This window comes from Salvelinus sp. IW2-2015, linkage group LG4q.2 (assembly GCF_002910315.2).
Source record: "Salvelinus sp. IW2-2015 linkage group LG4q.2, ASM291031v2, whole genome shotgun sequence".
Taxonomy (NCBI): Eukaryota; Metazoa; Chordata; class Actinopteri; order Salmoniformes; family Salmonidae; genus Salvelinus; species Salvelinus sp. IW2-2015.
This window is the reverse complement of record NC_036843.1, coordinates 15,556,759-15,584,517: the sequence shown is the minus strand read 5'-3', so window position 1 is coordinate 15,584,517 and position 27,759 is coordinate 15,556,759. Positions and strand designations below refer to the sequence as shown.

At 42.2% G+C, this 27,759-nt stretch overlaps 1 protein-coding gene across 1 annotated transcript in view; it reads right to left on the bottom strand.

The window, feature by feature from the left end:
• LOC111963404 (fermitin family homolog 2) overlaps positions 1–27,759 on the bottom strand; it is an 85,590-nt gene that overhangs the window by 48,304 nt on the left and 9,527 nt on the right. The window contains 1 exon segment of the mRNA XM_070443402.1: positions 1,069–1,302. Within this exon segment, the coding sequence (XP_070299503.1) occupies positions 1,069–1,302 (234 nt within the window).

Genomic DNA, 27,759 nt, shown 5'->3' with positions numbered 1-27,759 from the left:
CGAATGTTTGAGTCATTCAGGTGCGTTAGATTGATAAACTTTGTTGACTAAACATGATTCAGACTATTTTTAACAGCTGTAGTTCAAGGACAGGACAGAGGCAAGGTGCCTGAACAGTCCGCGTCACCTCTCCTGACAGGGAGCGTTGATTGCTGATAGCTCAGGCTCTGTTTGATAAACACAACAAAAAGCTAAAGGAAAGAAAAGAGCAGCAGCAGACATGCCTGGCTCAATGGGAGGCGGAAACACTTCCACTAGTTTACCTAAAATGATCAACAGTCAGTATTATGGCAAGGTTAGAAAGAGTACATACTGTACAGCAGGGATCATCAACTAGATTCAGCCACGGGACGATTTCTTCTTGAGCTGATGGTCGGGGGGGGGGGGGATATAATTACAAATCATTTGTAGACTGCAAGAAGCCCAAACAGTGGCGCAGCGATCTACGGCGTCACTACAGACCCTGGTTCGATCCCGGCCGCAACCGGGAGACCCATGAGGCGACGCACAATTGGCCCAGAATCGTCCGGGTTAAGGGGGGGTTTGGCCGGCCAGGATGTCCGTGTCCCATCGCGCTCTACCGACTCCTGAACGCCGACACGGTCGCCAGTTGTACGGCGTTTCCTCCAACACATTGGTGCGGCTGGCTTCCAGGTTAAGCGAGCAGTGTGTCAAGAAGCAGTGTGGCTTTGCAGGTTCGTGTTTCGGAGGACACATGGCTCTCGACCTTCGCCTCTCCCGAGTCCGTACGGGAGTTGCAGCAATCACGAAATTGGGGAGAAAACGCGTTAAAAAGTATTTTCTTTAAATAAAAAGCCCAAACAGATACGTTTGACTAAAACAGCATTTCAAAGCGTATACGATCACGTCTGTCTTATGTGTGGGAATACTTGGGAACAGATTCCTTATAGTCTTATGTTCAACAATGTAAATGCAAAAAATATATACATTTGTTTTTGCTCAGAAAACTTGGGGGGGGACAGGCCACCAGTTGGGGATCGCTGCTGTACAGAACCATCGGTAGGATAGGAGCATTATTGAATGTTGACAAAATGACTGGTGACTTACTGAAAGTCTTGCAGATGTCAGAGACCGCCTTGAAGACGCGGTCGGAGAAGTTGACCTTGACCTTCATGTGTTTCATGTTGGGCAGCTGCAGGCGCAGCAGCTTGTGCTGGGGGGTGAAGAGGAGCCGGGCGTCTGCCTGAATACCATACTTGTCCAGGGTCCAGTGGGTCTTCAGCAGCCACGTCTTCTTTTTCTCCCACCACAGGGCATGGTCCGACCAGTCCTTCTTCACATCTGATGGAGGAAAGGAGGGTATTAGTTTGTCAGTCCGTGACCAGCACAACATTTGTTTGTTGCAGTGACTAGAACATAATCCTGAGTCAAAACACTTCAGAGCAGCTGAAACTGGATGACAGTTTCATAACTATCAAAAGAGTTGAGGAACACAAACCTGTAATGTGTATGGAATTCACTGACTGGAATGACTTATGTACTGCCTATGGCCAAAATACTATATTCATTCTAAACGTATGACAATAACAGGCTTCATGTGTCACTGACAGGGTGATGTGACAACACCAAATGTGTCCCTCACAGGCAGAGGGTCACGTTTATGACCAGGGGGGTGAGGTTGAGAGAGAGGGCTCCTGGGGTATTTAGAGAAAAAGGGGGTGGGGAACTCAGTGAGTAGGAGGGGAAGTGTTTGAGGAGAAGGGGAAGAGTGTGAAAGAGGTCTGCTGTTTGCGTGAGGGCATTTCCATCGAAAAGGACCAATGAGCACCATCATGTGAAGTTTATAGGAGCATATCAAAATGAAAGCTAAGAGTCTATATTTTTGTGAAATGAAGGCATAGATAAAAATAAAATAAAAAATCCCCCCAATCTTAAAAGCGACTGGGAGACTAGTCAGGATCAAGGGAAAGATGAGCGGAGCAATGTACAAAGAGATCCTTGATGAACACCCCAGTCTGAGGTCCTGAGCAGGTTAAGGTTCAGCTTCATAAGTAAAGGCTTTGATTTCTGGATTAACAGATGAAAAAGTGGTCTCAGAAAATATTACCAGAAAAGGCTTAAAAGGGTATCAGAAATACATGTCTACGTATAGGCCCCTGCCAACTAATATCAACACATACACTGCTCAGAAAAATAAAGGGAACACTTAAACAACACAATGTAACTCCAAGTCAATCACACTTCTGTGAAATCAAACTGTCCACTTAGGAAGCAACACAGATTGACAATAAATTTCACATGCTGTTGTGCAAATGGAATAGACAAAAGGTGGAAATTATAGGCAATTAGCAAGACACCCCCAATAAAGGAGTGGTTCTGCAGGCGTGATCTTGCTAATTGCCTATAATTTCCACCTTTTGTCTATTCCATTTGCACAACACAGCATGTGAAATTTATTGTCAATCAGTGTTGCTTCCTAAGTGGACAGTTTGATTTCACAGAAGTGTGATTGACTTGGAGTTACATTGTGTTGTTTAGGTGTTCCCTTATTTTTTTGAACAGTGTATATATTTAGTTTGATACACTGTTTTACCTTCTGTTAGTTTGAAATATTTTGCCTTATATATTTTGGTAACAGAATTACATCTTCTAATTCCTCTCCCTCACTGAGGGAGGACAATGAAAGTTCACAGAAGTAACAAGTAAATGGTAGACCTACCAATTAGTTAGTGATTTTACTGTTATCAAATTTGGCCTACAAGCCCTCAGTCCAGCCTCTCTCAGCCTATTGCGGACAGTCTGAGAACTGATGGAGGGATTGTGCGTTCCTGGTGTAACTCAGCAGTTTGTTGCATCCTGTACCTGTCCCACAGGTTGTGATGTTCGGATGTTACCATGCTGTTGGCAGGTGTTGTTACACGTGGTCTGCCACTGCGAGGATGATCAGCTGTCCATCCTGTCTCCCTGTAGCGCTGTCTTAGGCATCTCACTGTACGGACATTGCAATTTATTGCCCTGGCCACATCTGCAGTCCTCGTGCCTTTAGGCATGCTGCAAGGAGGCATGTTCACACAGATGAGCTGGGACCCTGGGCATCGTTCTTTTGGCATGTTTCGGAGTCAGTAGAAAGACCTCTTTAGTGTCCTACGTTTTCATAACTGTGACCTTAATTGCCTACTGTCTGTAAGCTGTTAGTGTCTTACCGACCGTTCCACAGATACATGTTCATTAATTGTTTATGGGTCATTGAACAAGCATGGGAAACGGTGTTTAAACCCTTTACAATGAAGATCTGTGAAGTTATTTGGATTTTTACGAATTATCTTTGAAAGACCGGGTCCTGAAAAAGGGAGGTTTCTTTTTTTGCTGATTTTACATTAGTTTACAGCACCTCAGATTGCAACCCATATAAATGCTTCAGAATTCAAGTAACAGACATCAACTGTTCAGAGGAGACTGCGTGAATCAGGCCTTCGTGGTCAAATTGCTGCAAAGAAACCATCACTAAAAGGACACCAATAAGAAGACTTGCTTGGGCCAAGAAACACAAAAAAATTACATTAAATTGGTGGAAATCTGTCCTTTGGGTGAGATTTTAGGCTCCAACCGCCGTGTCTTTGTGAGACGTAGAGTAGGTGAACAGATGATCTCAGCATGTGTGGTTCACATCGTGAAGCATGGAGGTAGTGTGATGGTACTTTACTGGTGTCGGTGTTTAGAATTCAAGGCACACTTAACCAGCATGGCTACCACAGTATTCTGCAGCAATACACCATCCCATCTGGTTTGCTCTTAGTGGGACTATCATTTGTTTTTCAACAGGACAATGACCCAACACACCTCCAGACTGTATAAAGGCTATTTGACCAAGAAGGAGAGTGATGGCGTGCTGCATCAGATGACCTGGCCTCCACAATCACCCGATCTCAAACCAATTGAGATGATTTAAGATGAGTTGGACCGCAGAGTGAAGGAAAAGCAGCCAACAAGAGCTCAGCATACGTGGGAACTCCTTCAAGGCTGTTGGAAAAGCCTTCCACATGGAGCTGGTTGAGAGAATGCCAAGAGTGTGCAAAGCTATCATCACAGCAATATATTTTGGTTTGGTTAACACTTTTTTGGTTACTAAATGATTCCATATGTGATATTTCATAGTTTTTGTCTTCACTATTATTCTAAAATGTAGGAAAATAGTAAAAATAAAAACTGTTGAATGAGTAGGTGTCCAAACTTTTGACTGATACTGCATGTTTCACAAGTCTGGATAGCACAGTACAGCAAGCAGAGCACAGTCCAAGACAATACAGTAAAGATAGTACAGTATATTGTACTGAACTATACATTACTCTGCTGTGCTGTATTGTACTCCGATGTGATGTCCAAACTTGTGAAACATGAGAATGACATTCATATCCATAATTATGCATTTCCGTGTAGTATAGATCAGGGACCATGACGTAATTACGCTACCGTAATTCCATTACCGGGTGTAAATCCACTTCACTTACTTTAGTTCAGTAAGAAAATTGTTTCTTTCAAACTCAAGGGGCCATGTCATGGCTGACACCACATTCTTTCTGCAGAGCAGATATTGAACTCAGTTGCATCTGCACAGAAATTGTTGAAAAGTAGTCTTTGTGCAGAGTTGTTGAAAAACTGCATCATTTGTTTACCATGGAATTGCCCATAACACCGTGGGGATATCATGTTTAAACCTCACTCTTTGTTCCAGAGTCACACAGTGATCCCAGTAATGCCAGAGACATGTCACAAAAAAACCTCTCACCTCCCAGTACACTGTCTGACGGGGGTTCACAACAATGAGTGTGTCCTTTGAGCGCTGTCTTCAGAAAGAAGGTGAAAACCCCAGGGATTTGAGGCAACTGACAGCAGCTGGTTAAGAGATAATTACTTTGCTTTCTATTCCAAACACAGTATTGTGATGACCTGTGTTCCCTTTGAACCTCTAATACCCCAGAAGCAGAGCAGAGCAGTTTTCCTGCTACTACACAGATGGAAGACGGTCAGCCTGCACTATTAACTGTGTGTGTGTAAGACGAGTCTGTAATCATGACAAACCCATTGTGAGATTCTTCCCCTCCCATCATTTTTTTCTTCTTCTTTTTACATGGATGACCAATTTACAGGCGTATCAGATGTTCCCCACAGCAATGACATCACTCCGGCATGCAACCAGAAAGCCACCTCCCGTCGGCCCCCTTCTCTTGCCTCATCCCACTCCCGCTCTCCTGGACGCATTGAGTGAAGCACTGAGTCAGTTTCTAGTGGGCTATGAGGTTGATCCAGTCAGTCAGTCTGTGGGTGAACCCCCCCTATATTCTTTCCATTTCTACCACGCTAATCTGTTTCCATTTAGAACATCAACTCAGTCATTGTCATCAAAGACACTTAAGATCACTAAATTCTGGTGTTTTAGAGCAGTATTATATATAGTAGGTTGGGAACCACGGGTGTGTTGAGACAGTCTAATCCCTCTTCGATCATAACGACAGCAGGTTGTGGTTAGAAACATGGTTTCGCCCGTTTGGTGGGAGAACTCAAGACACGGTTTTAGAGCCCACCTCTGTGTAGAAAAGCAGCCATTATGACACCACAATCTGAAGGTATTGTGGTGCTCTTTCAATGTATTTTGCTAATTTAGAGTATTTAATCTACTTCATATTCAGGACTTGTAAACTAGCCCATTAGGATTTTAGCTATCTACTACACATTGAAAGAGCAAACTACCAAGGGGGAGTCTGGAAAGACTTAATGTTCTCATCAAAATCCTAATGTACTATCATTACTCTGGTATTCGGAAAATATTCAGACCCTTTCACTTTTTCCACATTTTGTTACATTACAGCCTTATTATAAAATGTTTCCCCCCCCTCAATCTACACACAGAACCCTATAAAAAAAACAGAAATATCCCATTTACATAAGTATTTAGACTCTTTACTCAGTACTTTGCTGAAGCGTCTTCTTGGGCGTCTTCTCAGCCTCAAGTCTTCTTGTGTATGACCCTACAAGCTTGGCACACCTGTATTTGTAGAGTTTCTCCCATTTTTCTCTGCAGATCCTCAAGCTCTGTCAGGTTGGATGGGGAGTGTTGCTAAACAGCTATTTTCAGGTCTCTCCAAAGATGTTCGATCGGGTTCAAGTCCGGGCCACTCAAGGACATTGAGACTTGTCCCGAAGCCACTCCTACGTTGTCTTGGCTGTGTGCTTAGGGTCGTTGTCCTGTTGAAAGGTGAACCTTTGCCCCAGTCTGAGGTCCTGAGAGCTCTGGAGCAGGTTTTCATCAAGGATCTCTCTGTACTTTTCTCCGTTCATCCCTCAAATCCTGACTAGTCTCCCTGTCACTTCCGCTGAAAAACATCCCCACAGCACGATGCTGCCACCACCATGCTTCCCTGTAGGGATGGTATTGGTCAGGTGATGAGCGTGACACTTGGCTATCAGGCCAAAGAGTTCAATCAGAGCAGAGAATCTTGTTTCTCATGGTCTGAGTCCTTTAGATGTCTTTTGGCAAACTCCAAGCGGAATGTCATTTGCCTTTTACGGAGGAGTGGCTTCCGTCTGGCCACTCTACCATAAAGGCCTGATTGGTGGTGGAGTGCTGCAGAGATCGTCCTTTTGCAAGGTTCTCCCATTGCCACAGAGAAACTCTGAAGCTCTGTCAGTGGCCATCGGGTTCTTGGTCACCTCCCTGACCAAGGCCGTTCTCCCCCGATTACTCAGTTTGGCTGGGCGGCCAGCTCTAGGAAGAGTCTTGGTGGTTCCAAACTTCTTCCATTTAAGAAAGATGGAAGCCACTGTGTTCTTGGGGACCTTCAATGCTGCAGAAGTGGTTTGGTACCCTTCTCCAGATCTGTGCCTCGACATAGTCCTGTCTCGGAGCTCTACGGGCAATTCCATGGACCTCTTGGCTTGGTTTTTGTGCTGACATTCACTGTCAACTGTGGGACCTTATATAGACAGGTGTGTGCCTTTCCAAATCATGTCCAGCCAATTGAATTTACCACAGGTGGACTCCAATCAAGTTGTAGAAACATCTCAACGACGATCAATGGAAACAGGATGTACTTGAGCTCAATTTCAAGTCTCATAGCAAAGGGTCTGAATACTTATGTAAATAAGGTATTGTTTTTTATTTTAGAATACATTTGCAAAAACCTGTTTTTCGCTTTGTCAATGTGAGGTATTGTGTATAGATTGAGGAAAACAATTCAATCCATTTAAGAATGAGGCTAACGTAATAAAATGTGAATGGGTCTGAATACTTTCTGAATGCACTGTACATCTGTAGTTATACAAGAGCACATTCAGCAAGAACCCATTTCAGCCCTCTCCTCAATGCAGCCCTGCTCTGACCTCTTCTGCCTGTCAATCAATGGCCGGCTGCCATGGCAACCCCAGACCAGGTAGTGCAGTGCTTAGTCACACAGTGGCATACTGTGCTGTGTTGACAACCTTAATCCCTCTCAAGTTGAGTGACATGGGTACATTTACAGTGTGCACTGAACCCAACTACTGGCTGAGGAAAGGGATGTTAGCAGACCAAACCAAACCAGTCTGGGGAGGCAGATTAAGAGAAACTGGTGATTTACCAGGACGATAAGGGAAAGTTAAAGAGAAAGCAGAATCTCAGCGTAAACCTGGTTCAGATACTATAGTGCATGGTATTGTTGTACGGTGTAGGAGACTCTTCTGGGGTAGTAAGATACTATTGTTAAGGATAGGTCTGTGTGAATGGATAGGATGATGGGTGGGCAAATTGTTTGTCAAGCTGTTGCTTTGGAGTTTTTACCTTTAAGGGGGCACTTGACTGAAAACATTCCAAGCTTTCTGTTCAGAAGTGTGTCTGCTATTCCTTTAAGGCCAGGCTAATAGGGATTTTTCCTTTACTCTCATCAGACAAACTTAATCAGTTGAAAGTATACATAAATACAAGATATTGTATTACAAGTTTAATTTATTTTAAAACAAAAATATGCAAATTAGGCAACCTCCTTAAATGTGTGCTAATTTGCATATTACAAAAAACTGTTTTTCAACACATTGCTTCAAGGCAGAATGTTTTTTTTTAAATATTGTGATAACACTAAAAATGGTCAGGCTTACTGATCAGTTCATCAAAATATTGTCATTTCATGGAATTAGTTAAAAAACACTATTCCCATGTACTGTATGACGGATGCATATTTTTACAGATAAAAATAACAATCAAAACGACACAAGATATTAAAAAAGCCTCTAAAGTCTGACTAAGATCTAAGAACCTGTGTGTGGAATCATGTGAATGTACTTCCTTTGAAGACAGAAAAACGAACTGGCACATGGGGAAAACGGCTGATAAAAGATAGGCTGATGCAATTAAAACGTACTTCCAATAATTATGACCATTTAGGTCACATTAAACTGTTGTACATATATCACTTATAAACATAAAATACATTGGCACGTTTAATACATTTGTTTCAAGCAGTAGAGCATATGCTTAGAATACTGGTCTATTGGGCAAATATGACATTATGGGCAAATTCTCACATCACTTTGTATGGCTATTGATATGTGCAGAACATTACATCAGCCATGCCTGCCCAATGTGTAAGACCATCAGTTGTTTCTGGTGCCTCTTTACTTTCTTGATTGTCATAGGACCTGCACCTACGCTTGACAAACTCAAATGAAGCAGCATCAGCTCTCACAGCTCCTTTCTGATTGCTTCCAGTGTCACCAAAGTGCTGTGAAGCCACAATTTGTCCATCACATTTGAAATAGCAGTGGCTCCCTCACTAAAACGTGGCTACTGCCATACTGGATGCTGCGTCAATGTGGCTTTTGCCCACAGAGGTTTTGGGGGCCTTGCGACCAGAGTTCAGACATTCATTTGCATTCTGGGTTCCTCTGTGCTACATTCTTTTGAACACGTTATCATTTGACATCGTATGATACAGGTACCATTTCCCGTGCAACCTTAATTAAAAAATGTATGGCCTCCATGGTTTTTATGACTGGTTGGATCTTCACCTTTTTCTAGCACCAATGCACACACCTATCCCATAGTTGGAGGTGAATCCTCTAGTGCCAAGTGCCATCAAAGGATACATGAATATTTATGATGTCATCCTCATCCTCCTTCAGAAACTCTGCTATGTCTGGGTCTATATCTGCCTATGCTCTTCTAATGATCTTTGCAGCATTCCCCATTGACTGTAGCCCTCTCTGAATCTCAGCAACTAAAGTGGGGGGGAAAAGTACTTATGTCTGTCGACATTAGTCGTAACTGCAGGACTAAATATCAGCTAATTTCTCAGTAATAAAAGTAGGCTACAGCCCTATGACACTGTACATCTACGTGACAGTGATTTTATAGTTATGTTTTCCTTTCACTCGCTTTTATTCACTTTGAATAAGTTTGCTGGAGCAAGGATATAAATATTATTTATACACCGCAAGTCACCTGACAATGGGCTACTCTCCCTTTTTATTCATTTACCTATCATGTCTCTGATATGAGCTGAGAAGCAAGGATGGAATCCCTAGAACTTTGCCAGTTTTCATTGGAGCTGCATAACCAAGTCCAAGTTCATGAGCTAGAAGAACCATCCTCACATTTATATAAAATGCCACATCTCCCCTGGAGCACTCCTGCAGCCTAGAGGAAGTGTAAACACTCCTAAATGCATCACAATCACCTTACAGTGTGCACATTCTATCATGACAGAATCCCTGGTTGGTGGGGTCTATGGTGATTTTCAGTCCAGTGTTAGACACTTATGGCAAATCAAATCATGTACAAGTTGGTTTATTTGTGACATGTGGAATAAAAGCTGTTGACTGGCTGATCGCTGCTAGCTGTCATCCTCATCTCAACAAACGTGCGTCACAACGCGTTGCTGCCGGCTACCTCCTTTTCCTTCTCTACCTGTACTGCCACTGCCTCAATCGCAGCGGTGTAAAGTACTTAAGTAAAAATACTTTAAAGTACTACTTAAGTTTTATTCACAGTGTAGGTATATTCTTTGAGATGTTCCAATTGTCTCTCTTTACATATTCTCCGCAGGAAATATTTTCAAACAAGGAAGTGCTGCGGAGCACGTGAGGCACTGTAACCAATCGAGTTGCCGGAAAGGGCCTTTAAATGCCAGTAACCAATAGGTTGTCAGGAAATTACTCCTCTTTCAGCACGAGCACTATGTCCACAAAGCTATTCTGTACATGGCTATATCCTAACTGGCAGCTTCATTAAATAGTACCCGCAAAACACCAGTAGCAACGTCAACAGCGAAGAGGCGACTCCGCGATGCTGGCCTTCTAGGCAGAGTTACAAAAAAAAGCCATATCTCAGACTGGCCAATAAAAATAAAATTTAAGATGGGCAAAAGAACAGACACTGGATAGAGGAACTATGCCTAGAAGGCCAGCATCCCGGAGTCGCCTCTTCACTGTTGAGACTGGTGTTTTGCAGGTACTATTTGCGGGTACTATTTAATGAAGCTGTGTGAGGTATCGGTTTCTCAAACTAGACACTAATGTACTTGTCCTCTTGCTCAGTTGTGCACCGGGGCCTCCCACTCCTCTTTCTATTCTGGTTAGAGACAGTTTGCACTGTTCTGTGAAGGGAGTAGTACACAGCGTTGTACGAGATCTTCAGTTTCTTGGCAATTTCTCGCATGGAATAGCCTTCATTTCTCAGAACAAGAATAGACTAACGAGTTTTAGAAGAAAGTGCTTTGTTTCCGGCCATTTTGAGCCTGTAATCGAACCCACAAATGCTGATGCGCCAGATACTCAACTAGTCTAAAGAAGGCCAGTTTAATTGCTTCTTTAAATCAGAACTGCAGTTTTCAACTGTGCTAACATAATTGCAAAAGGGTTTTCTAATGATCAATTAGCCTTTTTAACTGATAAACTTGAATTAGCTAACAACGTGCCATTGGAACACAGGAGTGATGGTTGCTGATAATGGACCTCTGTACGCCTATGTAGATATTCCATAAAAAAAATAGTTTTAAAAAGGCCGTTTCCAGCTACAATAGTAATTTACAACATTAGCAATGTCTACACTGTATTTCTGATCAATCTGATGTTATTTTAAAATAGACAAAAACTGCTTTCAAAAACAAGAACATTTCTAAGCGACGCCCAACTTTTTGAACGGTAGTGTATTTGTACATTTTATGAAAGTAATAGTTGCAAAATATCCCAAAATCAAAAAATTAACAGATCGAAGCAAATTCACTAATTTTGCCTGTGGTGTCTGGCCTTAAAAAGGTCCAATGCAGCTGTTTTTATATCAAATAATTTCAGGGTAACAACTAAGTAACTTACTGTGATTATTTTTGACAATTTTATTTGAAAACAAACAAATTGTTTCTTTGCAAGTGGGGAGGGGAAAACTAGATATATTGGCAGAGAGGTTTCGAACTCTTTCTTACTGGTCTATTAACTAAATTTTTCACCAGGCAGGCCAAAACTCCATCCCACCAAACCAGGCTGAAATTTCAGGCGGTCTTTTCAAAAAGCTCTTACACTAAAAAGGATATGATCATAATTTGTACAATTCCACAGTATTATTCCAACCTCAGTATGGAGATAACACAGGGAAATCAAGTTTGACTGCACTGGGCCTTTCAACCAGTATGAGGTGCTAGCTGTCATCAGTACGTTCTCAGATGCCTAAGCTGTGTGGCATACAACTTCATTGCCCCAATCCCTAAACCTGTTCCTCTAGTGTATTTTTGAAGTCTGGCTATGCCACTGAGGAAAGAGAAAGGAGGGAAAAATGTACTTGGTATGTATTTTTATAGCAAATGTTCCCTCATGCAACCTAGCAATTTCTGGTATCTGTGCACTGTGTGGTATATGCATTTGGCAACTCAGGTCTTAACCACAGTCCAACTTGTAGCTATAACAGTTCCTTTTGGCTTAATGTGTGTGCAACATATAGCAGTCGCCCTCGCTCGCCGGATGATTCTCTCCACTTCCCCAGAGGGCTGTGCTGCTGAGGTTCTATCCCCGCCCATCGCCAAACCCAAATTGGTCGGTGTTTACATTATTATTTTGACATCACTGCGCTGAGCTTGAGAGGGCTGGTCCTGAGCATCCGTCAAGCAGCCTTAATAAAAAGCTTGGTAATTCAATCTGTAAAAAGAGAAGAGAGTGGGAGGAAATGGGGCCAATGGCATCTCCCAGCTACAAATACTGCCTGCCTGCCAGGCCTGACGCAACACAGATGAACCAGGGGGCTTAAGTAATTGGGTGCATTAAATGCAGAGTCCTTGGGTAGAGGGTGGGAGAGGGGTATGGATGGAGGGAAGGAGTGAGAGATGTTGGAGGGGGAACTCATGTATTATGACCTCGGCGGGCACTGGTCATAAAAAGTGTGGTGTTAAATTGATATGCACGCAAACTATCAGCTTTCTGTACTGTGCGTAATTATGCGAGTCATAAAAAAAAGTGCCCCCTTACAGGTAAACACTCCAAAGCAACAGCTTGACAAATAATTTCCCCACCCAAGTTCTGTCAAAGCGCTTTCCATTCACTATCACGACCATGGCGGTGCTAACACAAACTGTTCATAAACCTACCAAGCCCTTCCCCACTCTCAATATGTACCACAAGAACATGAGCCTCAAAATACAGCATTTCAATTTAACAGTACAACAAAATAGCCAAGATAGAATGAGATAAGGCAACAAGTGGGTTTTGTTGTAGCATTGATAAGACGGCAGTGCTCTGAAGACATTGAACACTTTTCTCCTTACCACATTTTAGTCATCTTATCCAGAGCGACTTACAGTTAGTGCATTCATCTTAAGATTGATATGTGGTTGCCCCACCAAGCTCAGGCATAGTAAGTACACTTTTCCTCAATAAAGTACTTGTCAGCAAACTGGGGGAGGGACTCAAGTATAGGATCAGGATTTTATTTGTTATGTTTTACAGGCATTACTCTGAACAGTCCCCAACTAGGACCGGTTGCTGATTTCATTTCTGAAGCTGGCCCTCCCTTTCTCCTCCCTCCATTCCAGGTAGAGTATCTGTAGTGTTCACACTAGGAGAGACAGAAATAAAAGGAGAAAGAGAAAGGAGGACAGGAGAGAGACAAAGAAGATGGGAAGAGAATACTGGGGAAGGGCTTTGGAGAGACGAGGAGAGGTGTATTATCCTGTCAAGCGATAGTAGCAGCTGTCAAGCTAGAAGTCACACTGTGTGTTACTGACAGTTTACAATGCCCATAAAAGTAAACGTAGACATAAGAAAATGCATTGGACAGGCCAGACATTTCAATTTTTAAAACATACACATTACGCACGTCAGCCTGTGTCACCTCACAAGGGTCGAAGCCAAGCAGCAAACTTTCACATGAACATAGTCATCAAACAAGCTCAATCACCTCCTCCTCCCATTCTGTGCCTTCTGAGTGATGCAACCCGAACTGCCCCTCACTACATTATATCTTAATGGTTTAAAGAACAGCAACAGTCATGTCTGTAGAAAAAAGAAGCCCTAAACAGAGGCCCAGAGTGATGCCCATTGAACCCAATGGCCTTGAAGGAACTGAATCGTCCTACAGTCCAACTAGAGTTAAATGATTATTCTGCCTCTAGAGAAACATTACTGCTCTATTCCTGACAGCTCTCTAATGAATTAAGCCTGACCAAGACAACCTAGTCTTTCACGTACACACACAATGTGGATATTCATAGCAAAAAACATTCATGCACACCATCTTCTCACAAACATTTGTAGTTGGCTGTTATCATTACAACCTACTTGAGGTTGGTCACGTTGCACGGCTTGCATTTCCCTGGCGACTGCCTTCTCAGAGGCTGCGGTGCCGCAGGGGTAGTGGTGCGAGGCGAGCAGTGTGTTATCACACATGGCTGTCCTCCCCTCATAGCCTGCAGCTGACCAACTCCTATTGGAAATAGTGACTAGAGCTGGGACAATAAACCGAAAATGATCAACACAGACCAAACTGACTACTTCCAGTGCATTTGGGAAGTACTCAGACACCTTGACTAATTGCACATTTGTTACGTGACAGCCTTATTCTAAAATGTATTAAATCAATTGTTTTTCTCAATCTACACAACACCCCATAAGTGAAAACAGGTTTAGACATTTTTTTGCAAATGCAGTAAAAAATAAAAAGCAGAAGTACCTTACATACACTACTGGTCAAAAGTTTTATAACACCGACTTATTCAAGGGTTTTCCTTTATTTGTACTATTTTCTACATTGTAGAATAATAGTGAAGACATCAAAACTATGAAATAACACATATGTGCACACTCTTGGCATTCTCTCAACCAGCGTCACCTGGAATGTTTTTACAGCCTTGAAGGAGTTCCCACATATGCTGAGCCCCTCTTGGCTGCTTTTCCTTCACTCTGCGGTCCAACTCATCCCAAACGATCTCAATTGGGTTGAGGTAGGGGATTGTGGAGGGCAGGTCATCTGATACAGCACTCCATTACTCTCCTTCTTGGTCAAATAGCTCTTACACAGCCTGGAGATGTGTTTTGGGTCATTGTCCAGTTGAAAAACAAGTGACAGTCCCACTAAGCACAAACCAGATGGGATGGCGTATCGCTGCAGAATGCTGTGGTAGCCATGCTGGTTAAGTGTGCCTTGAATTCTAAATAAATCATTGACAGTGTCACCAGCAAAGCACCCCCACACCATCACACCTCCTCAATGCTTCACGGTGGGAAATACACATGCGAAGATCATCCTTTCACCCACACCGCATCTCACAAAAGACGCCGAGTTTGGAACCAAAAATCTAAAATTTGGACTCGTCAGACCAAAGGACACATTTCCACCGGTCTAATGTCCATTGCTCGTGTTTCTTGGCCCAAGCAAGTCTCTTATTATTGGTGTCCTTTCGTAGTTTCTTTGCAGCAATTCAACCATGAAGGCCTGATTCACACAGTCTCCTCCGACACATCTCAATATCAACTGTTCAGTTACTTGAACTCTGTGAAGCATTTATTTGGGCTGCAGTTTGAGGCTGGTAACTAATGAACTTATCCTCTGCAGCAGAAGTAACTTGGTCTTCCATTCCTGTGGCGGTCCTCAAAAATAAATCAACACCCTTGAATGAGTAGGTGTCCAAACTTTTGACTTGTACTGTGTGTGTGTGTGATATATATATATATATTTTTTTAACCTTTATTTAACTACGCAAGTAAGTTAAGAACAAATTATTATTTTCAAATGACTGCCTAGGAACAGTGGGTTAACTGCCTTGTTCAGGGGCAGAACAACAGATTTTTACCTTGTCAGCTCGGGGATTTGAAAGTCCAACGCTCTAACCACTATTTGATCTAACCACCACCAGCAATTCGATACTGTAATTTTATTGCAATTAGATTTTCCAAACATATTTCTCATTTTATGTCAACTGGAGAGGGACAAGAGAACCATGAGAAATGTTTCAGTCATGGATAGGTCTGTGGCGATCATGAAATTGTATCAGCCAGTGAATGTCAAGCAACTACCTGCCGGTCTCACTGTAATTGACTATTAATTAACATATCATTTAGCATCTCCTGGCTTCCAGACATGGCCTACAAGCCACTGATACAGACCTTTAGAACATCTACATTTTTTAAAAGTCTAATAAATCCATGTAGTATATCCTACACCATCACAATAAATCCATGATGTATTTTAGACAGGTCTAAAGAAACATGAAGACAATTTAGTTTATTTCAGAAGAACAGCATACTCTGAGTTGAGTATGCATATCTTGAGTCCTGATCAAGATATGCCATATGGCTGTGGGCTACCCTAGTTCATTTAGCAGACAAGATTTGCTTATAATTCCATGGCATTATTTTATAGTATGAAGACCACAATTGAACATGTCCTTTCTATTTTATTCAGCTATGTTCTCCAAAACGATTTAAGTGAGCACATGCGGCTATTCTGTGTTGAGCGGGTAACAAAGAAACAGGTACTCCTATATGCTTAATTTAGAGTTATTTATGTAACTTTAGTTGTGATACAAATGTTGGGCTATAAGTTTTGATTTTTTAATACATTCTAAGGCTGCATGATGTGACTAATGATGATTTGAAAAAAAAGTCACATGAAAGGCATGAGCTCTGCTTATCTTTTTGCACAGGCTGTACACACTTCAGTCTCATTCACAATTTGACAAGCACTTGATAATGTCTTGAATTTCCCAGCTGCATCCCTTTTGTGTCGCCATAATGCTCCCTAAAAGAATCCATGCCTTTTGCACCCAGTGACTGTTGTGCCCATGGGCTGAATATAATAATTATAATTCCCTTTTCCTGGCTGCTCACGTGATCGGGTCCTTCTGACAGGCTACAAGTGAAGACAGACACTTCGGGGACTACGCGCGTGCTTATCCAATTCCGAGGTGCATATTGAAGATATTGGAAGAACTGTCCACATTTACTTTTCATCAGCCAACAAGAGGAGTAGGCCTAACAAACAGCAAAAGCATTAGCCCATGTCACTCTACTATCCCCCATAGTACAAAAGTTGACTCATCCTGTGCAAGAAATAAATATTCCAAAACATAGTCTGGGACAGTTGTGGGATGCGATAGACTAACCAAACTAATACAACCACTAGCGTAAAAAAAAGGTTTTAAGCAATGAGCCTGATGCAACAGATGAAAGCTTATCAACATTAAAGTAAACAATTAAACATTTCTTTACGTTATAAGCGCAGCAATGCACACACGGCAGTAGGCTATATGCGCGAATGTTCCATTATCAGGAAAACACCATTATCAAATGACAGCAAATGTGATTACTGTTGTAATGCTTATATTATAAAGGTGCATTTTTATGGAGAAAATTATCTTCCACAAACTTCAAATTCAAGTGCTGCGTATGTATGCCAGATAATCTGCTTAACAACGGGTGTAGAGCCTAATGTGCTTCATTTTAAGAAGTTAATTTGCCCACTTTAGTTGTGATACAAACCTTATCAAAACATATAGGCCTATGGGCTAGGCTATATGTGGTGTGTGACTATGATTTGAGAAATTAAAAAAAGGTATGCAATGTTTCTTGCCTCACGCTGGGCATCATTCACAAGTGATGGGTGACAATATTAGCCTATCACACTATTCTTGATTTAACAATGGTTTTACATATGCCAAATAATGTGTGAAATTTGTATTTATGTAGAATGGACCATTATCATGCACCTGTCTCAAAACAGGGGCAGCTGGGAAAAAATAAATAGCGAATGGAGGTCGCTTTTCACGTGGTTCATTTTAATGCCAGCCAGGTAGGCTATACTCCTGTTGTAAAGAGACGCAATGTGCTTAATATTAGGAAAGTTGAGAAATATAGTAGTCCTAGCCAATAGAAAGCTGATGGGAACCTCCTCTTTTTAATAGAGGTCATCACTCTGTTTTCTCACGCAATTGCATCGACAATATAAATGTTGCGCAACATGAGCTCTCATGAAGTGTTTGATTAAATTTTTGATTACATTGGCATTGATGTCAGAGTGAATAGAGGTACAAGAGTGCTGAGTACCAGGCAGTGAGCAAGTTTGGTAGGTTACTAATGACCAGCAGTGTTAGAGCTTGGAAAAGCCTAATTACTGTGACTAAACCATCACGTGGAATTTGACTGCCGTCATGACTTGTGACCGCCGGTGTGGCGGTAATACGGTCACCACTCAGCCCTAGTTATGGAAAAAAAAGGTGTTGAAAACAAATTGGCTCCCTATTAAAAAAATAAGATGGAGAACAAGCTATGAAGTAAAACAACTGGAGTTTTGATGCAGGCACAGCCAACTAGCACAAAAATAATATTGCGAGTCAAAACGATACCTTGTCAAAAATAGTATCCCGCAATCACCGAATGCAGTTAATAAACCCTACAGGAAACTCCTACAGTATAGTCTATCAAATAATGTGTGCCTCTGAGCAGTCATTGTGAATCTTCAGACAGTCACAAATTTGATAGGCATATGCACAATTCACTACATAAGCATCTCGGTCACAGACATGAAGTCTTAACAATTCAGAGAGACGTGAGGGAAATATGCAATCTTCTCCGGTCCTAGAGCCTAGGTTATTTTCCAAGTTGCTTATATCAGGTTCATTTGTTCTGAAATCTTTTCAGCGACACTATGTGAAGGTGACACAGCACCTCTCATTTGGGGAGAATCCTGGCATAGTGACCATATCTTGGTTTTAAATGCTTTAAATGACCATCTGATTTGTGCAGTCTTTCACAGGATTCTTAGGCTAAATATGAATTATTCCTGATATTGAAACTTGGTAGATTTTTCAGGAAAATATGAATCCCGAGTGCACATTGAGGTTATGAACTTATTGTTCAATGTATCATTATAATTCAGTCAGTCAATTTATCATGATATGGATTTTTGTCCATATCACCCAACTCTAATACTGATAACACTTTACATACAGCCAACAGGTCGAAAGCATGATACATATTAATTTTATCAGCCATTATTTGAGAGTCACGTAGAACTTGCCAAATAGTACCATAATGTACCAGTGTGGCAATGTGTAACATTGTGACGTAACGGCATTATCGATTCAAGTAAAGTGATAGAGCAACATTCAATACCGTTGCCTGCTTTACCATGAGCCCCCTTTGTTTAAATATACCCTGACTATGTCTGTAGCAGGGGGAGGGACCAGGTTAGGTCATACTAACCAGCTGAGAGAGACACCAGACAACTGTCTTGCATTGTTGTCCCATTAGCGTAATTGTACACATGGTATGTAGACAGTCTTTACTGTAGCATCTATAACTAATAGTTATAGGAGTTCCATGTCACGAAAGTCACCCAACACTAGAATGGTGATAGGGAGATGGTGACAACGTTTGTGTGGCTTGTAGATAAAATGTAATGACATGGCGTCACAGTGTGAGATGATACATTGTGTTCAATAGCCTGGGTGGGCAGAATAATGTATTCAGAGATATGGTACAAGTACGTCAGAAAAGGCTTTTGTGAAAAGATTGGAGCCCGGTAAGCAGACAAACTTATTTTGGTAAAAAACTAGGAGTGATCTGTAGATAGTGACTGAAGAGTTCTGATAAAACTGAGCAACACTGTTCACAATTGTCACCACACAACATCGCATACAGTCTAAGATGTAGCAGGGTATAGGGTAAATCTATTTGAAGTCAACCACTTTTTGACAGTACGCCTTTGATTTGAACAAAACCTTCCATACCCATTTGGTCATAGTAGAAGTGCATAAAATATGACTTTTTGGACCAGAATGCCAAAACATTCAAGAGATTAAAGTACTCCGTTGTCCCCTTTTGCACACCCCACCACACCTTGACAGCCATGTCTTCATCTCTGGAAAAGAGAAAAGGTTGAGATTGACCCAATTTAAAAAAAGTTTACAAAAAACAGGGTTGGCATACTATTTTCTAATTTCTCGGAAACATAAATTCAATCATTTATATAAATTAACCTTTAACGTCAATTATCTAAAATGTGTAAACTCCAATTATTTTCATATTCACATATGTCGTAGTTTAGGCCCTATTTTACATAATCTGAGGTTGTGTTGTGCCCACCATCGGTTGAGACAACATGCTCTTGAATACAGGGTGGGTTGTCATGTTTAGGCAAATAATTGTACTAAAATGGGAATAAAATAGTCATTTAAACTTTAAAAAAAATTGTAGCACAAAGATGGTTGGAGATCCAGACATCAGAGGATGTTGACTTGAATGAGAATATCTGTTGTTTGAAATTATACTGTCAATCCTCCATACGAAACCTATTGAAACCATAGAAATAGATAACAGAATAGACAACCATTTAAGCTGAAATTTGACAGTGGGTAGACCGGTGGCCATCTTTGTGGTAGTAATTGGAAGTTACAATTTCAAATGGGGTACCAGATACAATGCAGTGGTCTGAAGGGATAGGTCAATTCTATGAATTATATTTCTATGATTGAAATGAAACCCACCCTGTCTGTATTCAAGAGCATGATGTGTCTCAACCGATGGAGGGCACAACAAACCTCAGATGTAAAATAGGGTTTAAAACTACAAAATACGTGAATATGAAAAAAATTGAAGTTTACATGTTTATGGATCATTGAAGGTTAAATTATAATTTATTTCAAGAAATTATAAAATAGTTAGACAACCCAGTTTGAAAGCATTAAAAATGATATCACACTCAACCATTTAACTTTTCCAGTGATGAAGACATGGATGTCTCATGGTAGGGTGGGCAGGTAGCCTAGCGGTTAAGAGCGTTGGGCCAGTAACCAAAAGGTCGCTGGTTCAAATCCCTGAGGTGGAAAATCTATTTGCCCTTGAGCAAGGCATTTATCCCCAATTGCTCCTGTAAATAGCTCTGGATAAGAGCGTCTGCTAAATCACTAAAATATGAATGTATGTATGCCAAATGGGTCACCTCTACCGCCTGATTGTTTTGGCTTTCAGGTTCAAAAAGTCACTTTCTGACCACTTCTTCCATGGCAAACACATATGGAAAGTTTTTCTTGAATCAAAAGGGATGCGGTCACAAAGTGATTGAATTCAAATGGATTCCCCCCATAGTAGGCCTGTAGATTTATAGCCTCATATAGATCTCCCTTCAAGGGAGGAAGGATGGATATATTTGTTAAGCATTCCTAAAATCCAAAGAGTATTCAACATATACAATCAACAACAAACATCAGATGATTGGTAAGAATAAATCTGTTCCATCTCCCGACGACACTTCCTTTGCACAAACCTTAGTTCTAATGGCGCTGTTTTTTTTACCTGTGGTGTACAAGAGAATTTAGCTTATTTCTGTATTGCATTATAATTCTGAAGAGCAGCCAGCCAATAGCCAATTGATGAGTGTACTGTAATGGTGTATCATGCACTAACACATTAAATATAGATGCTGTATAACGTTGGTGGCTGTTGCTAATGCTCTGGAGTGTTTAAAATGGTCTAATTGTACCTGACCCTGCATGTATGTTACACAAAATAACACAGAGACCTTCAGGGGCAGCCTCCTTTTGGCTACGGACATGAGATACACAACACAGTACAGTGTAGCGCAGTCAATGGCAATGAACTGACACACACACTTTTCTTCAGGAAAGAAACAGAGGGATATATATACACTGCTCAAAAAAATAAAGGGAACACTTAAACAACACAATGTAACTCCAAGTCAATCACACTTCTGTGAAATCAAACTGTCCACTTAGGAAGCAACACTGATTGACAATAAATTTCATGCACATTTGTGGCCTGCTGGAGGTCATTTTGCAGGGCTCTGGCAGTGCTCCTCCTTGCACAAAGGCGGAGGTAGCGGTCCTGCTGCTGGGTTGTTGCCCTCCTACGGCCTCCTCCACGTCTCCTGATGTACTGGCCTGTCTCCTGGTAGCGCCTCCATGCTCTGGACACTACGCTGACAGACACAGCAAACCTTTTTGCCACAGCTCGCATTGATGTGCCATCCTGGATGAACTGCACTACCTGAGCCACTTGTGTGGGTTGTAGACTCCGTCTCATGCTACCACTAGAGTGAGAGCACCGCCAGCATTCAAAAGTGACCAAAACATCAGCCAGGAAGCATAGGAACTGAGAAGTTGTCTGTGGTCACCACCTGCAGAATCACTCCTTTTTTGGGGGTGTCTTGCTAATTGCCTATAATTTCCACCTTTTGTCTATTCCATTTGCACAACAGCATGTGAAATGTATTGTCAATCAGTGTTGCTTCCTAAGTGGACAGTTTGATTTCATAGAAGTGTGATTGACTTGGAGTTACATTGTGTTGTTTAAGTGTTCCCTTTATTTCTTTGAGCAGTGTATATATATATATATCTATCATGTAGAAGTCATGTGCGTCCAGAAGGAACAAAGGCCATATATTGATCCTGGTGATCTTATTGTCGGACACTAACCCTCTGGGACAGGTCTGATAAAAGACCCTGCTCAACAGAATCACACACACACGTGCACAAACTCTCCAGGTAAAGTCCCTGGCTACTGTACATGGTTGAGCAGGCTCTTGATGCCACTAGCTGCAAGCAGAGAGCCCATGCTCAGCCTTCAGCCCGGCTGCAGCTCGTGGATTAGAAGTGTAGCCGGGAGTATCCAGGAGGATTTTCCAAGCAGGCTCACTCAGGCTTTCCCCAAAGATGCACTGTGTGTTATGGTCTGGGAGAATCAGTGTAGAAGACCCATGAGCTACCGGATACCTTACAGCCCAGGAGGATACGCTCAGAGCTAGAGCGAGACAGAGGAGGAAAGGAGAATGGTGTGTCCAATTTCTAAAGCCCTGGAGGTTCATAAAGGGAGTGGAATGGCCTTACCTACGGACCATCACTGCCAGGATTCACTGAGTCAGGCCTGTTTCAGAGAGAGAGGAGAGGGGAGACGGAGAGCTCTGCCGTGGGGGTTATTAGATAACAAACGAGAGGCTCGCCCTGGCCTCCTTGGAGACTGATAGTTTGTATCCATTTATGTCATAATCCAAACAAAGCAAAACAATGGTGGTGCTCCACCCTGACGCAGCTTTATACAATTACCCAGCTGGGTTCAGAGTCAAGCCCCAGTCCTGTAATCACGTTATAGCCAGTCTCCTGGCCCAGGATCAATGGAGCACAGAGAGAGGCCATCCAACCCCCAAGGCACCGAAGATGGATATGGGAGAGATCTGCCACACTCACTGACAACCCATCATCCTAATGTAATGTCCCCCCTCCATATACTACCACTATGATTTATCAGAAAAATAAATAAAAATAGATATATTTTTTAAACATGCTGTGCTCACCCGCCTTGGCAAAAGGATCAGTGAAACTTCACAACAAATGATAATAATAAATATAGGCCTAGCTATTTCCAATAGGCCCTAGGTATCCTGATGTTAACAGGCTAAGGAGTTGCTAGCGTAACAGAATGTTTCTCTGACAGAAGGGAACAGCCGAGTGGGATGGCTAGTTTGGCTACACAGGTAAACAGACAGTTTTTTCCAGTGATTGCGCCATACTACACCTCACCCAAATAAGAGGGACAGTGAATAGGCTTACAGCTCTAAGTGAGTGACTAACCAACACTGGGGACCAGAGAGAGGTTGGAGTTTAGAAGCCATCTATGATATGAAAGGGAGGGAAAACAGAACAGGGCTGCATATCATCCCAAAGTTGTTCCCTCTTCTACCCTCACTCACTTCAAGGTCTGATAGGAGGTGAAAGCAATAGAACAGTTGTCCGATGTATAGACGGGAGTAAATGAGGATAGAGTTAAAGGTGACAGGGTTTTGGAATGTGACGTAGCTTAGGGACCAAAATGATAAAAGCCATATCGATTTACTTCATTGACCAGCAGGTGCTTGGTGTTTCTCCGAGGAGGACAGTTCCTTGCCTGGGTGTGAGGATAGCCAGGCAGTAGCGTTGGGAATTGCCAGGGACCTCAAGATATACTTAGGTGCCGATACGATATGTATTGCGATTCGATTCTGTGATTTCATTGCAATTTGATATTTCAAACATATTGCTAAACATGTCCGCTGCAGAGGGACAAGAGAGACCCATGAGACTGTTGATCAATCAGGGGAATAAAAGTGCTGAAAACCAGCTACGAAGGGCTTTTGGTGCAGATACAGCCAACTAGTGCTAAAACAATATTGCGATATTGTCAGACCGACATATCAAAAATAATATTCCAAAATGTAACTGTAGCTATTTTTTCCCTATCACTACCAGGCAGCACTAGGAGGTGGAGCCAGGAAAGGCCGTTCTGTTGCATGTTTGAGATGCCAAACATTATTCATAAAAAAATAAAAAGCAAGGACACAGAAAGGGTCCAAAAACAGGACAATTAGTTAACACGAGGGAGGAAGAGAATAGTACTGCGAGTACTAGATATTAGACATCTTAGGGAATTTTTGGAACCGCATTGCAATGTACGCTCAATTTAGGGTAGTAACCGCAATTTGTAGTGTAGTGCTTGGATCTTGCTACGTAACAGGAAGCTCTGGGCAGGGCAGGGCTGCTACTTAGCCTAACTACTTCCTGTAAGATAGATTAGAGCAAAGCAGAGTGGGGCTAATCGCCTGGTCCGGTGAGGCCCTCTCTCTGCAGGGAGCTATGGTTGTGGAGGGTTCTGACCAATGGACAAGACTGTGAAGCAGTCACGACTCAAATCTCTACATTTTACCTCATTTGTGAGTCATGGCAACATCATAAGTGAGATGACAAAGCATGTATAGCAAAGAGGGATTTGCAATACTTCCTGATTCTATAGAAGGGAGATTCTCTTTGTAGGTAGTAAAGACCCTCATTCCAAACCAGAGAAAATTCTGGGAAGTATCCGTTCAGAAAGCCCCTAAACAAGGAGAGCAGAGTTGAGGGGATGTTAAGAACAACATTTCACAGGAAGTCACACATCCTGCGTTAAACCGCGTCCGTTTCCTCACAAACCCCCTAATACATTGTCAAACCCTGACCATCTCCATTGTCAAACACGTACAATCTTCCTCTGGTCACTAGCACCAACGGACAGGCCGGTCAGCGGGGACACCAGCCAAAACCCCACCACGACAACGGACCATTCAAACTTTCCGTTCTGATTGGAGAACTAGGAAAACCTCTCCACCACTTTTTAAAATGAAATGTCAGTTGCTTAGCGCCAATTGGTCTTTGTTTCTGGCCATTTTGAGTCTGTAAATCGAAACCCACAAATGCTGATGCTCCAGATACTCAACTAGTCTAAAAGGTCAGTTTTATTGCTTCTTTTAAAATCAGCACACGTTTTCAGCTGTGCTAACATAATTGCAAAAGGGTTTTCTAATGATCAACTAGCCTTTTAAAATGATAAACTTGGATTAGCTAACACAACGTGCCATTGGAACACAAGAGTGATGGTTGCTGATAAATGTAGATATTCTATTTTAAAAAATGTAGAAAACAAAAATCAGCTGTTTCCAACTACAATAGTCATTTACAACATTAACAAGGTCTACACTGTATTTCTGATCAATTTTATGTTACTTCAATGGACAATTTTTTTTTGCATTTCTTTCAAAAACAAGGACATTTCTAAGTGACCCCAAACTTTTGAACGGTAGTGTACATTTCTATAAAAACGGTAGTGTCTATTTATAAAAAAATTAGGGCAACAACTAAAACAATACCGCACATGGCGTCTAAATAGACACCCCAAAAACAATTTCAAGGGACATGGATTCTCAATGAATAAAACCGCTATAGGAAAATGTCAGGGCACAGGCTCCACATACGCAAAACATTTTCCAAAAAAGGGGGTAGATCGAAAGGGAAAGAAACAGAGTGAATGAAAGAGCGGGGGAAAGAGCTGAAGCAGAAGGTATTGGATGACAGCATTGTAGCTTCCAGAGAACATGCCAAACCCTGGAAATAATTTCCTGCTCCACAGAAGACTTTTATGGAATTCTAGCGCCGTGTCTCACGTCAAAAAGACCACCTCCCTCTATCCCCCTCCTCCCCAAGCCTACCCACCCCCCCTTCCTCTCAGCCAGCCCACCGCCACTTCTCCATCCCTTACAACACAGATCTAGGATCAGCTTACCCTCGAATCCGAACCACAACCATTAGGATGGGAAAACAGCGTTTAAGGGCAGCTGAACCTTACTCCCCTCTACACAGCTGTCAGGATGAAGCTAAGCAGGGGCTACACAACACTGATTGGCTCTACTATTCAGAGTCAAAGCCAAAGCCCCTTAGAACGTTCCCACTGGGAGTCAACACCCACCCAGGTTGGAGGGGCAACATTACTTTACTCAAACACGCCTTTTACATAAGAGTTTTGACTTTCCTCCATGCGGTCCCCCTCCCTCAGGGTAAAGGTACTGTATACTAACAAAGTAACTCCTCTACTCCCTAAAGTCAGAGGTTTGACTTCTCAAACTCTTTTCTTGGAGCCCTGATACAGAAAACAGGGACTTTATTCCAGGATGGTGCAACATTACAACAACGCATTCTTAGAAAAAAAGATTGCGCAGAACAAAAGTTTGCTGGAGTGTTTGCATTCCCACGTTCACAGGAAGGGGGAGGCCATACCGGTGTGTGTGTGTGTGTGTGTGTGTGTGTGTGTGTGTGTGTGTGTGTGTGTGTGTCTGTACAAAATGTGCCTCGCTCAATTTAATGACGTCTGTGTTAGAGCATCAGAATTCCAGAGATTGCATTAGCATTGAGTGCTAGTACAAGTTGGGCCAACTGCCAGCCAGGCAGGCCTCCATTATATAGGCTAACAATAAGAGCACAAGGCCAGTGGCTGTCCTGTCCCTTCATGGACACTGTATAAAGGCCTGTGTAAAAGGCCAGGACAGATCTTGGCACTGTTTAAAAATTGTGATAATATGGGTATTTTCTGGTACTCGCGTCAAAGAATTCAACATTTTTAACCAACAGTGCTTCATGGTGCTCGCTTCAACAAAGCCCAAAGAAACCAACGTGTTTGTTGGACAATGATCATGTTATTACCACCTCATAGGCAGTGCAAGGGACTGGGCAATTACTACCAACGTACACTACCGGTCAAAAGTTTTAGAACACCTACTCATTCAAGGGCCTTTCTTGATTTTTACTATTTTCTACATCGTAAAACTATGTGTGGTGTTTCAAAACTATGAAACACCACATATGGAATCATGTAGTAACCAAGAAGTGTTAAACGAATTAAAAGATATGCGATTCTTCAAAGTAGCCACCCTTTGCATGACAGCTTTGCGCACTCTTGGCATTCTCACAACCAGCGGCACCTGGAATTATTTTCCAACAGTCTTGAAGGAGTTCCCACATATGCTGAGCAATTGTTGGCTGCTTTTCCGTCACTCTGCAGTCCGACTCATCCCAAACCACCTCAATTGGGTTGAGGTTGGGTGATTGTGGAGGCCAGGTCATCTGATGCAGCATTCCATCACTCTCCTTCTTGGTCAAATAGCCCTTACGCAGCCTTGGGTCATGCCAAGGCTGTGCAAAGCTGTCATCAAGGGAAAGGGTGGCTACTTTGAAGAAACGCAAATATATTTAGATCTGTTTACCCCTTTTTTGGTTACTACGTGACAGTTTTGACTGGGCTGAGCGGGAACTGTACTCCCTACCTCTGAGGAAGTACAGTTCCCGCCCAGCCCAGTCAAAACTGTTCGCTGCTCCGGCACCCCAATGGTGGAACAAACTCCCTCACGACGCCAGGTCAGCGGAGTCAATCTCCACCTTCCGGAGACACCTGAAACCCCACCTCTTTAAGGAATACCTAGGATAGGATAAAGTAATCCTTCTAACCCCCCCCCCCCCTTAAAAGAGTTAGATGCACTATTGTAAAGTGGTTGTTCCACTGGATATCATAATGTGAATGCACCAATTTGTAAGTCGCTCTGGATAAGAGCGTCTGCTAAATGACTTAAATGTAAATGTAAATGTAATTGTCCCGTTGAAAAACAAATGATAGTCCCACTAAGCACAAACCAGATGGGATGGCATATCGCTGCAGAATGCGGCGGTTGGAACCCCCCAAAAAAATTATTAAATAAAAATCGACCATGAAGGCCTGATTCACTTGGCCCAAGCAAGTCTCTTCTTCTTATTGGTGTCCTTTTATTAGTGACAACTTTGCAGCAATTCGACCATGAAGGCCTGATTCACACAGTCTCCTCTGAAAAGTACATGTTGAGATGCGTCTGTTACTTGAACTCTGTGAAGCATTTATTTGGGCTGCAATTTCTGAGGCTGGTAACTAATGAACATATCCTCTGCAGCAGAGGTAACTCTGGGTCTTCCT